This window comes from Hemicordylus capensis, chromosome 15 (genome assembly GCF_027244095.1).
Source record: "Hemicordylus capensis ecotype Gifberg chromosome 15, rHemCap1.1.pri, whole genome shotgun sequence".
NCBI lineage: Eukaryota > Metazoa > Chordata > Lepidosauria > Squamata > Cordylidae > Hemicordylus > Hemicordylus capensis.
The window spans coordinates 17085926-17100642 of NC_069671.1; the positions used below are offsets into that span (position 1 = coordinate 17085926).

The following is a 14717-nucleotide window of genomic DNA, read 5'->3' on the forward strand; positions in this document are numbered from 1 at the left end:
CAATTAAATATAGTCACTTCAATGGGCACGCTGCGAAATCGGCTTCCTTACTCTCCGATGCAGAGATTTAAGCCTGGGAATGGAATGGAACCCTCTTCTCCATTCCCACATATGACGTTGAACATTCCCACATATGACTGCCTAAGACCCTGGAGAGTTGGGTTCGATCAGGACTGTACAGCTTCAGTCTTCCTGCAGATGTTGGCCGACAACTCCCGTCCTCCCCGACCAACAGCCACCATGGATGGGGATTATGGGAGTTGTAGTCCATAAACAGCTGGCGGGCCAGTTATGCAGCATTGGGCTAGATGAGGCAATGGTGATGTCAATATTTACCTGTGTGCCCTGAAAACTTGTATTTGTTTAACCTTCCCCCAAAGAAGCCTGGGAATTGTAGTTCTGCGCTGCAAATCCTCTAAAGTTCCAACTGTTTCAACTGTACTGTTTTTATGCTTGTATTTTAAATTTTTGATCAGATTTGTTTTATATTTTAGCTTCCTAGAACATAGGAAGCTGCCATATACTGAGTCAGACCATTGGTCTATCTAGCTCAGTATAGTCTTCACAGACTGGCAGCGGCTTCTCCAAGGTTGCAGGCAGGAGTCTCTCTCAGCCTGATCTTGGAGATGCTGCCAGGGAGGGAACTGGGAACCCCTTCAGAAGTGCTCCAGTGGCCTTTGATACTAACGGTCTCTTTTCTCCATTTCAGCTTCCCATTACTACAAATACAAGCAACAGTTCATCTTTCCAGGTAAGCCTCTCCACCGCGGAAGGAGGAGTCCCTGCTCACCCACTGTGCTCTGACGATGGCTGATATTTTGCCTGCATGTTGGGTTTTCCTTCTCCTGTCAGCCTGCCCAAGACACACTCTCTCTCTCTCCCTCTCTCGTCCAGGGGTTCCCAAGCGGTGGACCTCCAGATGGTGCTGAACTACAACTCCCATCATCCCCAGCTACAATTTATTGTTGCAGTTCAGCAGCGTCTGGGGAACCACAGCTTGGGAACCCCTAATCTAGTCCTTACAGATATTCAATGAATACATGGGGGGGGGGTTCTGCTCTTGACCTCTTGATCCTCCTCTCCCTCTAGGGTGCAAAACACTTAAGCTGGAGGTTTTTCACACATGGCTCTATGCCTCCGGGTATCGGAAGAGCGAATCTTCTTCGCTGCAGATTCGAGGCATTTTAATTGGAGGGATTAGATGGACCATTCCCATCGCCATCAGCACCTCCATCAACACCTTCGGGAAAAGCAGAAGGCCCGGAGTTGTTTTTCAGAAGCTGCTGGAAATAGAGGGTTTTTTTTACCCCAGACATAACTCCGGCTAAGCCAGAATTTGCAGCCTCCATTTGTGGAGAATCAAAGCCCTATCTGTCCTGGTCCCTGGTAGCCCACAGGGAGGTCGGGTTAAATCCAGTGAATATTTGGACTGGCACACTCCATTCAGGAGTGGATTGGGGGGAAAGCACTGTCTGTAAAACCTCCTGGGGAGGAGAGCCAGACTTGTGGCAGCAAGCACAAATGGTCCCCTTTGATAAGCAGGGTCTGCCCTGGTTTGCATTTGAATGGGAAACTACCTGTGTGAGCTCTATAAGATATTCCCCTTAGGGGATGGGGCCATAGCTCAGTGGAAGAGTACCTGCCTGCTTGCATGCAGAAGGTCCCACGTTCCCTCCCTGGCAAAATCTCCAGGATAGGGCTGAGAGAGACTCCTGCCTGAAGCCTTGGAGAAGCCGCTGCCAGTCTGGGTAGACAATACTGAGCTAGATGGACCAAGGGTCTGGCTCAGTATATGGCAGCTCTCCTACATTTGTTTGTTTATTTATTTATTTATTTAGTACATTCATCTACCGCCCCAACCAAATAAGTCCCTGGGCAGTTCACGGTATAAACCCATTAAAACATTGAGATAATGAAAACAATTTAAAATACAATAAAAACTCTCAAACAAAAGCTTTAAAACTATAAACTAAAAGCCTGATTAAAACAGGTGTGTTTTTAGGTCCTTCTTGAAAACGTTCACTCTAATTTTGTTAGGAACAGAGGTGCACCGAGGTCATTTTGGAGGCTGGACCTCAAGGCCTTTGGAGGCCCCCCTGCCCTGCAAATTAAGCATCATCATAATCCGCCTGGCGACCACACTGGCCGGGACAGACAAAAGAGGTTTTGGGGGCTCCAGGGGCTGCAGACTTCGACCCCAAAGTCCAGGAGTAAGAGCACCTCTGGTTAGGAAATGCGTTCCTGTGTAATGTCTTACAAGGCGTATCGCATGCACGATTGAGAGCTGAACCGAATAGTCATACATACAGTCATCGATCGAGCTGAATTTCAGAGGATTGACTGCTCCCCCTCCCCACCCTAAATTATGGGGACACAAATGCACTCAGAGACGAGAACTATTTTACACCTAGCAGGCTTTCTGGAGTCCCCGCGGAGTGTGCAGATACCCACGCGTGTGTCTCCTTGTCCTGAACTGTGACGCTCTTGCTTTCAGACGTTGTTCCGGAGACACCGACCAGAGCGCCGCAGGTCATCCTCCATCCGGTGAATTCCAACCCCATGTGAGTGTGCCCCTGCGCCGAAGTGCCCGCTCTTCGAAGACCTCCCTTCACAGGGAGTCTCCTCTCCCCCTAGGGATGCAGAATCTTCTCTTGGGAGAGGCAGCTGCCGCTTAGGCTGGGCAGCATTCAGTTCCAGGCCAAAAGGTTGGCCGACTTTGTCCACATGCTTCTGTCGACGATTACGGGAAAGAAAGAAGCCTAGAAAAGAGATGCTCTTTGACAAAGGAAGCTCACAACTGAAAGCGGAGAGGGGGCAAAGAAGGGAGAAGAGGGAGATGGGTTCTAAAAAAGAAAAAAAATCAGGTAGACACCATACAAGGTGTTTGGGCCCCAAGTACCTTAGGGGCCACCCGCTCCCAGCTGAACCCACCCACCAGACCTGATTGTCTGGGAGGGCTCTGCTCTACATGCCAACACCTGCTGAGGCCCGTTTGTCAAGCAGGCGTGACAGGGCATTTTCAGTGATGGCCCCCAGGCTGTGGAACCCGCTTGCGGTTGAGATTAGGATTGCTCACTGTCCCTTATTACGCAGGATGTCCCGCATTTCAGGGATGAAATGTTGGTCCCTACAGGGACAGCATTGGTCCCTCATTTATTCAATAGCATATAAGTCAATTACATATACATCAATGATACTACTCAGGCTCTTGATTACCACTACATACACCTCTCCCCCGCCCAGCCAGCCCCCATAAACTTGTGTCATTCATTCTGGAACTTGTGTCCCTCATTCTGGCAATGAAATGTTGGCAACCCTAGCTGAGATCCACATGGCTCCCTCTCCCTCAGCCTTTCAGAAGAATCCAAAGACCACCCTTTTTATTATCATTCATTCATTCATTCATTCATTCATTTGATTTCTATACCGCCCTTCCAGGCGTTTAAACAGGCGTTTGGTCAGGGAGTGGCCCCCAGCTCTCTTTTTTAATGTAGCTGTGTGGGTTTATTTGTTTTGTTTTGTTTTGTTTTTTGGCAGTATCTTTTTATTGAAGCTTCATTGCTGTTTTTATCTTGTTGTGAACCACCCCGGGGTCTTCGGAGGAAGGGCAGCTTGAAGATGTAAAGTTGCTCCCCTGCAAGAGAATCGCATAGCTGGGAGCAGAATTCCCAAACGATGCTCTTGCAAAAATGCTCCAAGTTTCCTCCCTGGCAGCATCTCCAAGATAGGGTTGAGAGAGAGTCCTGCCTGCAACCTGGGAGAAGCCGCTGCCAGTCTTTGAAGACCATACTGAGCTGGATGGACCAATGGTCTGACTCAGTATATGGCAGCTTCCTATGTGGTAACTTGTAAAGCAGTAACTGATGCAGCTCTTAGGGGCTTCTTGGTTGTGAATGCTCTGTGCACATTTCTGGACAGAAGAGATGCCTGAGTTTCCAAGTTGCAGGTCATAGGAAGCGGCAGAGCACGGAGGCCCAGATGGGTCTTCTCGGCTTTTGCTGCTCCATGCAATGTGAGAAGGTGGTGTTGGATTACAAAGGTCAGGACGAGCCAGGTGGTGCAGAGCAGGGGACGCCACGTGACGCACGAGAAGCGCACGAGAAGCTGCAGGCCTGTCAGGCCCCTTGGAAAGTCTCTTCCCAGGCTTTCAGGCGAGAGCAAATTGACTTCTGCAAGGCGAGAAAGCTTGGAGTGGCAGCTGTTTATGAGCGGCAGATTAGAAGCTCCTCTAAAACCCAAACTCAGGGGCTCGAGATGAATTGCCATCCCGGTCCCCGCTTTTAAAAATTAATGGGTTTTTCCCTTCCTTGCTGAAGCCAATTCAGCCTTTGCAAGTGTTTCTGTACATGGCAGACGAATGGATTCCAGAGTACTTGGCTCTTGCTTTCTTGCCCTTGCCCTCTAAGACACCCTTGACTGTCCGCCGGTCGCCATGACCTGGAAAGGTGTTGGTGTCGTAGCCTTGCCCGAGGCTTCCGTGGATCTAGCAGTGGGGCTGGGCAGCGACAGCCCTCCAGCCCACATGAGAGAGTCGTCCACTCCGGAGCATTACCCAGCACCATCGCACAGGCAGAATCTCTCCTGTGATTTGATTGAAGAATGCTCCCGGTGGATGGTTCTTCTCATGAGTAATGCCACAGAGTGCATGCTTGCACCGAAGGGGAAGCAGCTGGCTCCCCAGGAGAGGAGAGCTGGTCTGGTGGTAGCCAGCCTGACTTGTCCCCTTAGCTAAGCAGGGTCTACCCTGGTTGCATTTGAATGGGAGACTTGAAGTGTGAGCACTGGAAGATCTTCCCCTCAGGGGGTGGAGCCGCTCTGGGAAGAGCAGAAGGTTTCAGGTTCCCTCCCTGGCAGCATCTCCAAGATTGGGCTGAGAGAGATTCCTGCCTGAAGCCTTGGAGAAGCCGCTGCCAGTCTGTGTACACAATGCTGAGCTGGATGGATCAGTGGTCTGACTCAGTCTATGGCAGCTTCCTATGTTGTTCCAGTGTTCCCTTCCCCTACTAATTTGTACCAAAAATAGAGCAGAATTCCACTCAAGGATATATATTTACGACCCATGGTCAGCTTACAAATCAACTAGAAATGGTAGAATAAAAGGAATCCTACAAGAGGCTAACAGTTGCTAGAAAGTAATAAAACATCAATCACATGCAGTACCAATCAAAGACTTAACTAGCAATTGCCAATAGTAAAATATAAATATCAACTAAAAATTCAGGAAGAACACACGCATGAAACTGGCGTAACCACATAGCATTAGAACAAAGCTCCGCCACCTTCAGGGGCTGCCTTTCAGCCCAGGCCCCGGGTATCCCTCCCCTGGCATGTCTCCTCTCTGTCAGCGAGAGCGTCCGCTGCAGCCTGGCTCTGATCAAGGTCAAATCGAGGGTGTGCTGCCCCTCCGTGGCACTGGAGAGCCGATGGAGGGGTCTGCATGGCTCATAACACAACCGCCCCAAGAGAACCCCTTCCTAATTCCGTTGGCCAGCAGATGAGAGCCTCTTTGGCTCCCCGTCTGTGGTGATGGCCATCAACGCAGCTCCAGGCTCTTCAGTGACTGCCACCGGCTCCTCACACAGCAGCCACTTCCATCCCCGACGGGGGACCGGCTTGCCCAGTTCGTGGTGCCACCGGGACGATACGTGCTTGTGCAAGCACTTAATTCATCACTCTCCACAAAGTGCCCGTTTTGTCATCCCGTCCCTTCTTCTGCAGATTGCCAGTGCTGGGCGGGGGTGGGGGGTGGGACATGAAACGTTGTGGAAAGTGGGCATCCTTCGATGCTTTCCCCCTTTGCATGTTGGAAGCGTTGGGTGCATGGCAACGCGGTGTCCCTGTTGCTGGGCAACGGCTGGAGGAGTGTGGGGACCATGGGGGCGGCGGGGCGAGTGCTCCGCGAGACAGCCAGTGAGAAGCGCAGCAGGCCTCAAGCTGCTGTGTTTCTGGGCTGGTCTGAGCCGCCCTCTCTATGGTTTTAGCACCAGCCAAAGCCCCCTAATGGCGCAGCAGGGACAGGACTTGATTAGCAAGTTAGAGGTTGCCGGGTCCAATTCCTGCTGGCTTGTTTCCCAGATTATGGGGAACTCCTATAGCGGGCAGCAGCAATAGAGGGAGATGCTGAAAGGCGTCATCTCACACTGCACAGGAGGCGACAATGGTCAACCCCTCCTGCATTCTGCCAAAGACATCCACAGGGCTCTGTGCTCGACAGGAGTCATCACCGACTCGACGGCACACTTTACCTTTACAGCACGAAACCCAGGTTATGGCGGCAGCAGGGTTCGGACGACACGGTGGTGCCTCCAAACCTGAGGTACGAGCCGCAAAACTCACTACAAACGGAAAGGTTCAATTCACCATTTGAGGAATAAAACCTCGGATCGCTTTTGTGACGAAACCAGTTTCATGCATTCGGCCAACCACCAAATCGAACCTTTGCCTCTCTTGCCTCCGGTTTGGCATTATGTCCGAATGCGGCCGTTGCCTTCTCCCTGTTGTGGCCTGGGAAGGTGGCCTCTGTGTTACTCTGAACCAGGCCCCCTGAAATGCACCCTGGAGAGAGGAGGAGTGAGCCAAGTAATAATATGATGTGGGCAACCTCTTGCAGTGAACGCTCGGGCTGTTACTACAATCCCTGACCACAGGCCTCTGGGAGATTAGCTGACAGTCAATGAAACATAAGTGAGAACTTGATTTCGCAACCGCCTGTCTTCTGCGGCCGTCAAGCTGAGTGAGTGGCTCATGAAGCTGGTTTGCGAGGAAAGATATAATTTGAAAACCTCTCTAAACTAAGCAGATCACCAGGGACAAGCCCCTAGAATTGCCTCCAGCATCAGAATTGGACTCAGCCAACTGACTGGATGTGCCCCAAAGGGGCATCCATCTTCTGTCTCTCGGCAGATCTCACCTTCATCCCTATCCTCTTCTGTTTCTTGATGCTACACTCTGTGTGTGTGTGTGTGTGTGTGTGTGTGTGTGTGTGTGTTTATTATTTTTATATCCCACTTTTGCATTATGCGTGTGAGTGTGTGTAATTATTACCTTTTTATATTCCATAATTTTCTCCCATCATGGAAATTAAGGCAGTGTTGTGTTGTCCATGAGGTCCCCAGGTTTTTGGGGGGAGGAGAGCTGGTCTTGTGTAGCAAGCATCAGTTGTCCCCTTTTCCAAGCAGGGTCCACCTTGATTTTCATTTGGATGGGGGACATGCCAGCACTGTAAGATATTCCCTTAGGGGATGGGGTCATAGCTCAGTGGTTAGAGCATCTGCTTGGCGTGCAGAAGGTCCCAGGTCCAATCCCTGGCAGCATCTCCAGGTAGGGCTGGGAGAGGTTCCTGCCTGAATCCTTGGAGAGCCGCTGCCAGTCAGAGTAGATGGTACTGAGCTAGATGAAGCAAGGGTCTGACTCAGTATAAGGCAGCTTCCTACGTTCCTTTGACCTCCACCAACCACATACACCAACCAGACCTGGTCCTTAGCTTCAGCGAGATGCCAGGATCATGTGTCTGGGCCACATGACAATTTCTTTCAGGTGGAAATTTCCAGATGAAAAAAATTTAATTGCAAACCGCCCCTGTTTCACAAAACCAATAGATGGCCATGATGTATGCAGAAACAGATATTTGGGCCGTCAAGCGGATTCACCAGAAATTAATATTGGGTCTGCTGCTCCATTGATCTTTGCAGTGAGCTCTGAACGTATTGTTGCAGTTCAGCACAATTAACTGTACTTTCTTTGATGATATGCATTATTACTTGGAGTTTTCCCTGTCTGTGAAATCTTTTTTATGATGATAAGCTTTTTCAGCAGTGACCTCCTGGATCACTGAAGGGTGCAAGAGGAGAGGAGAGCCTTCTCAAATTCCTTTTGTGCTCCTTGCTGTAGCAGCTGCAGAGCCATTAATTCTTTTGGCACAGAGGCAACTTCCCGAGGCTGTTCTGAGGCTGTTCTGCAGCCGTTCTCGTTCTCGCAGGAAAACTCTCCAGGAGTTTGGGAACTCCTGCCAAGGAGACTAAACAAGAAGAGAGTCAGGAATCGGGGCTAGGGGCTGCTTGGTTTTGGACCAGCCAGTGAGGTGAGGCAGGACTGGGGTCAGGATATGATTTGAACAGCAGACAGTCAGGGAATACCAGGAGGCCATTTAGCAAGGAGTCAAACAATGGTTTCTTTTTAGCAGTCATCTTCAACCCCTTCAGACCCAGGACCTGTCTTTTACCAACTTCTGCAATGAACCAAGTTTTATTTTATTTTTAAATTTTAATTTAGCATATATGCCTTCCTTCCTTCCTTCCTTCCTTCCTTCCTTCCTTCCTTCCTTCCTTCCTTAAGAGAGAGGTCCTTACAGTCAAATGCCGGGGTGCGGGGAAGAATACATCTATTTGTACACAACTAAAATAATACAACAATAAAATTACAGTAGATACAGCAGCCCAAGTTTAGCAAATTTTCTGGAATACTTCCCTTTCAGGGAGGAGCTATGATTACTTGACGTGATCTAGAGGCTAAAATGAAAGACCTTGCCACATTATATGAAATATTACTATCTTTGTTTGCTAAAAGAACCTGAATATAAAAGCCATCAGAGCATCCTGGGAGATCCTTTCCTAAGAACAACATACATAAGAGCAGCCCTGCTGGATCAGGCCCAAGGCCCAACCAGTCCAGCATCCTGTTTCACACAGTGGCCCAACAGAAGCTGCTGGAAGCCCCCAGGCAGGAGCTGAGGGCATGCCCTCTCTCCTGTTGTTACTCCCCTGCAACTGGTACTCAGAGGTATCCTGCCTTGGAGGCTGGAGGTGGCCTGTAGCCCTCCAACTAGTAGCCGTTTAGACCTCTCCTCCAGGAAGTTATCCAAACCCCTCTTCAAGCCATCCAGGTTGTTGGCTGTCACCATATCTTGTGGTAGAGAATTCCACAAGTTAATGATGTGTTGTGTGAAAAGGTACCTCCGCTTGCTGGTCTTAAAATTCCTGGCCATCAATTTCATGGGATGACCCCTGGTTCTAGTGTTTTGTGAGCGGGAGAAGAATTTCTCTCTATCCACTTTCTCCACTCCATTCATGATTTTATAAACCTCTATCATATCTCCTCACAGTCATCTTTCCCCCCGAATGCAATATTTTTGCATTTGAGTTCTTTAAGGACTCTTGGATTGATGCCTTCTAGCCCTGGTGATTTGCTAGTTTTTAATGTTTTCAGACTGTTTAGTACATCACTTCTTGCCACCTCTGTCTGACTCAGTTCTTTAGCCTCCGTCCCTGAGAAGTCTGGTTCAGGAACATGCTCAGTATCCTCTGCCATGAAGACAGATGCAAATAACTCATTTAGCTTCCCTGCAATTTGTATAGACCGAATTAATTTGTGCAAATCATAATTAAAAAGACAGTAAAAGGTAATGTGGTCAACCGTTTCAATCTCTCTTGATCTGTAAGGGTGTGTGTGTGTGTATCAATCATTGTTTTGAGTCTTAGTAATTTGCAGTGTTTGTTTTCTTTAAAGCCTGGAAGGAAACCCATTACTTCAAATTGAAGTGGAGCCAACCTCTGAGGTAAGGCGCACACAAGGAACCGGTGATGGTCTGTTCCCTTTGGCAGAACAAAAGGAACTCTGTAGGGTGTGGACTTGGGTATGAAAGTCTCAGCAGAGGCCAACAGTTTTTGGCTCCTCTGGGGACCTGTAGCTCTTCATGGAGACATTTGCAGCTCCCCATCGACTGCACTGTGCTTAATAAACAGTGGCTAGTCTCACGCCTGCAGCATGGCAGTTTGGCCTCACATCTGCAGTGAGATGAATACAAAAGAGAAGGCTCAGCTTTATATTTTTAATTTAGATTTCTTTATCCCACTCTGTCTCAGGAGTCTTGTGTCTGTATTTTGGGGTTAGATCTTGCAAATTCCAAAAGCCCTTCTGCCCTTGCCTAGTCTGGTGGATCCATTAGACATTCTCTGGTTTGCTCTCCTATCCTGGAATGGCCCTCAGCTGACCTGTCCATCAGAGCTGGTTTTAGTTCCTCTTCTCTACCCACCATGGCTTTCTATTTGTTCCAGTGGGTCACCTGAAGGTCAAGTTACAGGCATCATGTGAACCACACAATGGAATCCACATAGGCTTTCCCGACTCTCTAGCTGGTTTTAAAAAGGGATTAGATAAATTCATGGGGGATAGGGCTATCAACAGCTACTAGTTTTGGTAGCTGTATATTGCACAAGGCAGGCTTTTTGAGTGTTGTGCGATTCGGGCAGTGTTGTGCGATTTGGGCAGTGTTGTGCGATTCGGGCAGTGTTGTGCTGGGATACACATTCGTTAGGGAGGCTATTCACAGGAATAGAAAGGCAGTTCAATATCGAGGGGTGGGTGCACAGTAAGGACCTTGTGCAAATGCATCCCTCCCTTCTCCAGAATGAAGAGGGCCATGAGGAGGAGTCCGAGGACGACTTTGAGGAGATGAATCTCTCTCTTCTCTCTGCCCGCAACTTCCCGCGCAAGGCCAGCCAGACCAGCATCTTCCTCCAGGAGTGGGACATCCCCTTTGAGCAGCTGGAGATTGGCGAACTGATTGGCAACGGCCGCTTTGGGCAGGTGTTCCACGGCCGCTGGCACGGAGAGGTGGCCATTCGCCTCATTGACATTGAGCGGGACAATGAGGACCAGCTGAAGGCCTTCAAGCGGGAAGTGATGGCCTACCGGCAGACACGGCATGAAAACGTGGTGTTGTTCATGGGCGCCTGCATGAGCCCTCCTCACCTCGCCATCATCACCAGGTAAGATGCAGGCCTGGGTATCCCCAGACCCGCCCACCCTCCATCGGGGCATCTAAATGCAGGCACTTCGCTTCATCAGCAGGGTGTTCAACTGCGCAATGTTGTGTGTCGGCCACCTTATTCTGTGTGAACCTGTCTATAATTTAAGTTCTTCCTCAGAGGCCTTGCCTTCGGCCTTTTCCGGGGGGGCGGGGGGGGCGCTACTCAGGACCGGGATTTCTCAGCATTGGCATCAAGGTAACGGAAATCCGTCTTGGGAAGAATAGGTTCTGTCCACCGCCACTACACAAGAGCACTGGAATATATCCTCCTTAGGGGGTGGGGTCTCCGAGTAGCCACCAGACGAGCCGGTGGCAACTGCAGACAAACCTCTTTTAACTGTTACACAGTATTCCACCACCACCACCACCCCATATATTTTCTCTTGTGGGTAGGATCTTCATATTAGAGTGATTGTGAAGTCACAAACAACTGGAAGGGTTAAGCCGCCTCTTTCAACCATCTCTCTTCCTTCCCTTCTGCCAGCCTCCGAGGCAACTTTTCAATTTATGGCAAAGCTCGTGATGGGTAAATTGCCCTTGGTTTGATTTGGATTTGAGTCAGCAGTTATGAGCATGGTTGGTGAATATTCATGAAGGTGGTTTCGTTTTCTTTCAAGAGTTCTACACTGACTCCTAACGCTAGCTGCACCTTTTCATATCACCTCCTGGTTTCCAACTACCGTTACAATGCCATCTGCTTTAAGGCCAGCTTCCACACCCATGAAAGCTAATTAATAGCTGTGCAGATACCACCAACAGCCACCTAATGGCGCAGCAGGGGAATGACTTGATTATCAGAGGTTGCTGGTTCGAATCCCCACTGGTATGTTTCCCAGACTATGGGAAACACTTATTTCGGGCAGCAGTGATATAGGAAGATGCTGAAAGGCATCATCTCACACTGCGCGGGAGGAGGCAATGCTCAACCCCTCCTGTATTCTACCAAAGACAACCACAGGGCTCTGTGGGTGCCAGGAGTTGACACCAATTCGATGGCACACTTTACCTTTAGATACCACCAAAGGGTGAGTTTTCGGGTTCTAGGGAAGCTGTGGAGCCTTGGAAATCCCCTTGCCATTCCCTTGTTCCCAAGATTTTGGAGCTTCCCTGGAGCCTTTGGGGTTTGTGAGCAAGCTTCACTGGAGGCCAGAGCATCACTCTGGGGACGTTTGCGCCGCTCTGTCTGCACTGTGCTGAGCACCCACGAAAAAGAAACGAAATGCGCCTTCTCTGCATGTTTAGAACCTAATTTCACATTCAGCACTGTAGACCGTTGTCTCGGGGAAATGACAATTGATTCAGAATGCAGGCAAGCATTGTGAACCACTAGGCCAATTAGTATGCCAAATCAGGTAATTGCCCACTTCCCTGGAGGGCCGCTGCCAGTCAGTGTAGACAGCACAGAGCTAGATGGGCCCGTGGTCTGGCTCTCTCTAAGGCAGCTTCCTAGGTAACCACTGCGCCCCCCGAAGTTCCTTGCAAAGCGTGGCCCCTCCTTCCGCTCACAGATCTCGCCCGTCATAATGACGGGCATTGCGCACATTTCTAAATAGGCAGGCGCCCCCAGGAACAACACAAGCTTCCAGGGCTTTCTCTCCTCCAAAGGAAACGCGTTCTGAAAAGGTTGCCCTAACTTCCCACCTGTCAGGGAAGGGAGAGTGCAGAACAGCATCTCAAGGAGCCCTCATTAGGCCTGCCTGCATCGCATTTGAATCCTATTTCAGCTCTGTGCTGGGAGTGAAGAGGCATCTCTCCTGCAAACCCTGGCCTGTAAAACACCTCCAAGGCTCCCTTCTTGACAGCTTGATAAGCCAGCGATGCTCAGGCCATAAGCCTGATGCCTCCATCTTTGGGGTCTGCCAAGTTTTCTGCTCTACTCCCCTTCACTCCCCGCCTTCCTTTTTAAGGTCAACACCCGGCATTATTGGATTGCCCCCAGTTTATCTGGGTCATGTTCAGGTTGTGGTCCGGGAGCACCTTGCATCTTCACCTGGGAACTGGTTGCTCTTATTTCGTTTCTGGTATTGGATTGCTTTGACTCTATTAAAATGAGATAACGGAGCCGTTTCTATTTCGCCCCTACGCTGTATTTGGGGTGGTGGCGAGCTGTGGGTGTCCACACAGACTCAGCCTTTCCCTTCCCTTCAGTATGCTTGAGGGCTGTCAATATGTTGTTGCTGTTACATGGAGGAAGTGGAAATGTGTATCCTTATGGTGGTTTCCCTGTGTCTCTTCTGCAGTGCATAGCATGGCTCTTCATGTGGTTCTCCAACCTGGCACGAAGAGCGTTGATGCATTTCTATCCTGCTCCAGGGCCGAGTCGGGGATCTTGGAGGGACAGAGATCTCAGACAGTTCTGAGGGAAGGGGGTCCAGGACCACGGATAGCTCTGAGCTGTGGGCCACCTCCAGTCTCAAAGGCAGGATGGCTCTGAGAACCAGTTGCAGGGGAGTAATGGCAGGAGAGAGGGCACACCCTCAACTCCTGCCTGTGGCTGCCAGCAGCATCTGGTGGGCCACTGTGAGAAACAGGATGCTGGACTAGATGGGCCTTGGGCCTGATCCAGTAGGGCTTCTTCTTATGTTCTTATGTTCTTCTTATGAGCAGGAAGACAAGAGAGTTGGATACAACAGCATGCCAATGGGTGTTGCTCCAGCAGATGCTTGGAGTTGTTTTGGAACCTGCCACCCTGGTAGTGTGGATTGGACCCATCCCTTCTCTGTAGAAGGTTCTCTTGTTTAAAGGGACCTTGTCTGATTTCCTAAGCACTAGTTCTGGTGTTCTGCCTTTCACCTTTAGTGGCGGTATGACAATATTCACTCCCTTTTGCATTTGGTGAAATGTAGAGGACCATGCCAGCAATTTTTCAGAGCTGAGTGGGTCCTCCCACTCACTGGCCACCCAACCGGTGGTTCTTGGGTGCCAATTCAGCTTCTCCTCCCCACCAGTTGGACCCCCACACCAGGAAGCCCAGATTTCCCCAATTCAGCCAAAATTTCAGACTTGAGAACTTTCAGCACTGCTGCACTAGCTTCCTGTGCCAGATCCCAGGTTGCCTTTGGAAACTTGGAAGACGAAAGACTTCTGCACACGCAGTCCCTTTCAGCTTCAAGGGGAGCCCTCCTCCTATTCTTGAAAAGTCTTCGTTAAGTGGTCCTTCTGCTGCTGCTGCTGCTGGCGTCCTTAGCTCCAAGCGAGCTCTCTGAGAGGAAAGCAAGGTTTCTGTTCATTTCACGGAAGCTGTAAACACTGGCCCTTGATGAAATGCCTCCCTCAGGTGATGTGGTAGAAATTCCTAGCAGAAAGCTTCAACGGAACTGAACTAATAGATTTCTCCTTGGGGAGCAAGAGTGTGGACGCTTGGCATTCATCTTAATTAGCTTCCAGCAATCACAGATGCAACACAACACTTGCGTGCTGCTCCCAACGCAAGCAGAAGAAATAGCAAAACATTGCAGGCCCCCTGGCCACCCGACGGCCCCCTCTCTGGGGCACTGCTTTGCATGTGGCCGGACTTCTATGACACCAGCTGGCGGACTAGACATCTTTGCCCTGCAGTGCTTGGCCACACTCTGCAGCTCGGCCAGGTTAGGTGGACAAAGGAAGGATGGAGAGACGTACGGAAAGGCCCGGCGAGAGATAGTGAGACTGTGGTAGAGCATCTGCCTTGCATGCAGAAGGTCCCAGGTTCAATCTGGGAGGAGAGCTGGTCTTGTGACAGCAAGCATGAATGGTCACCCTTGCTAAGCGGGGTCTGCCCTGGTTTGCATTTGAATGGGAGACTGCATGTGAGCACAGTAAGATAATCCCCTGAGGGGATATGGCCACTGTGGGAAGAGCCCCTGCCTGCTTGCATGCGGAAGGTTCCTGGTAGTACCAGTTGCAGGGGAGTAACAGCAGGAGAGAAGGG

The 14717-nt window shown here is 50.1% G+C and overlaps 1 protein-coding gene and 1 non-coding gene across 13 annotated transcripts in view; both read left to right on the top strand.

Moving 5' to 3' along the window:
- Positions 1-14717, top strand: part of KSR2 (kinase suppressor of ras 2) — a 176412-nt gene that overhangs the window by 108632 nt on the left and 53063 nt on the right. For all 12 annotated transcript variants that reach the window (XR_008312445.1, XR_008312444.1, XR_008312446.1 and 9 more), the window contains 4 exons: positions 710-751; positions 2495-2561; positions 9505-9553; positions 10405-10766. Coding sequence is in view for 9 of the 12 variants with exons in the window: in XM_053279282.1 (XP_053135257.1) it covers positions 710-751; positions 2495-2561; positions 9505-9553; positions 10405-10766 (520 nt within the window). In the remaining 3 variants the exon portion in view is untranslated. The remainder of the gene's footprint in view (positions 1-709; positions 752-2494; positions 2562-9504; positions 9554-10404; positions 10767-14717) is intronic.
- On the top strand, positions 7238-7319 carry TRNAA-GGC (transfer RNA alanine (anticodon GGC)). Its single transcript has one exon. It is a non-coding gene; the product is annotated as a tRNA-Ala (tRNA).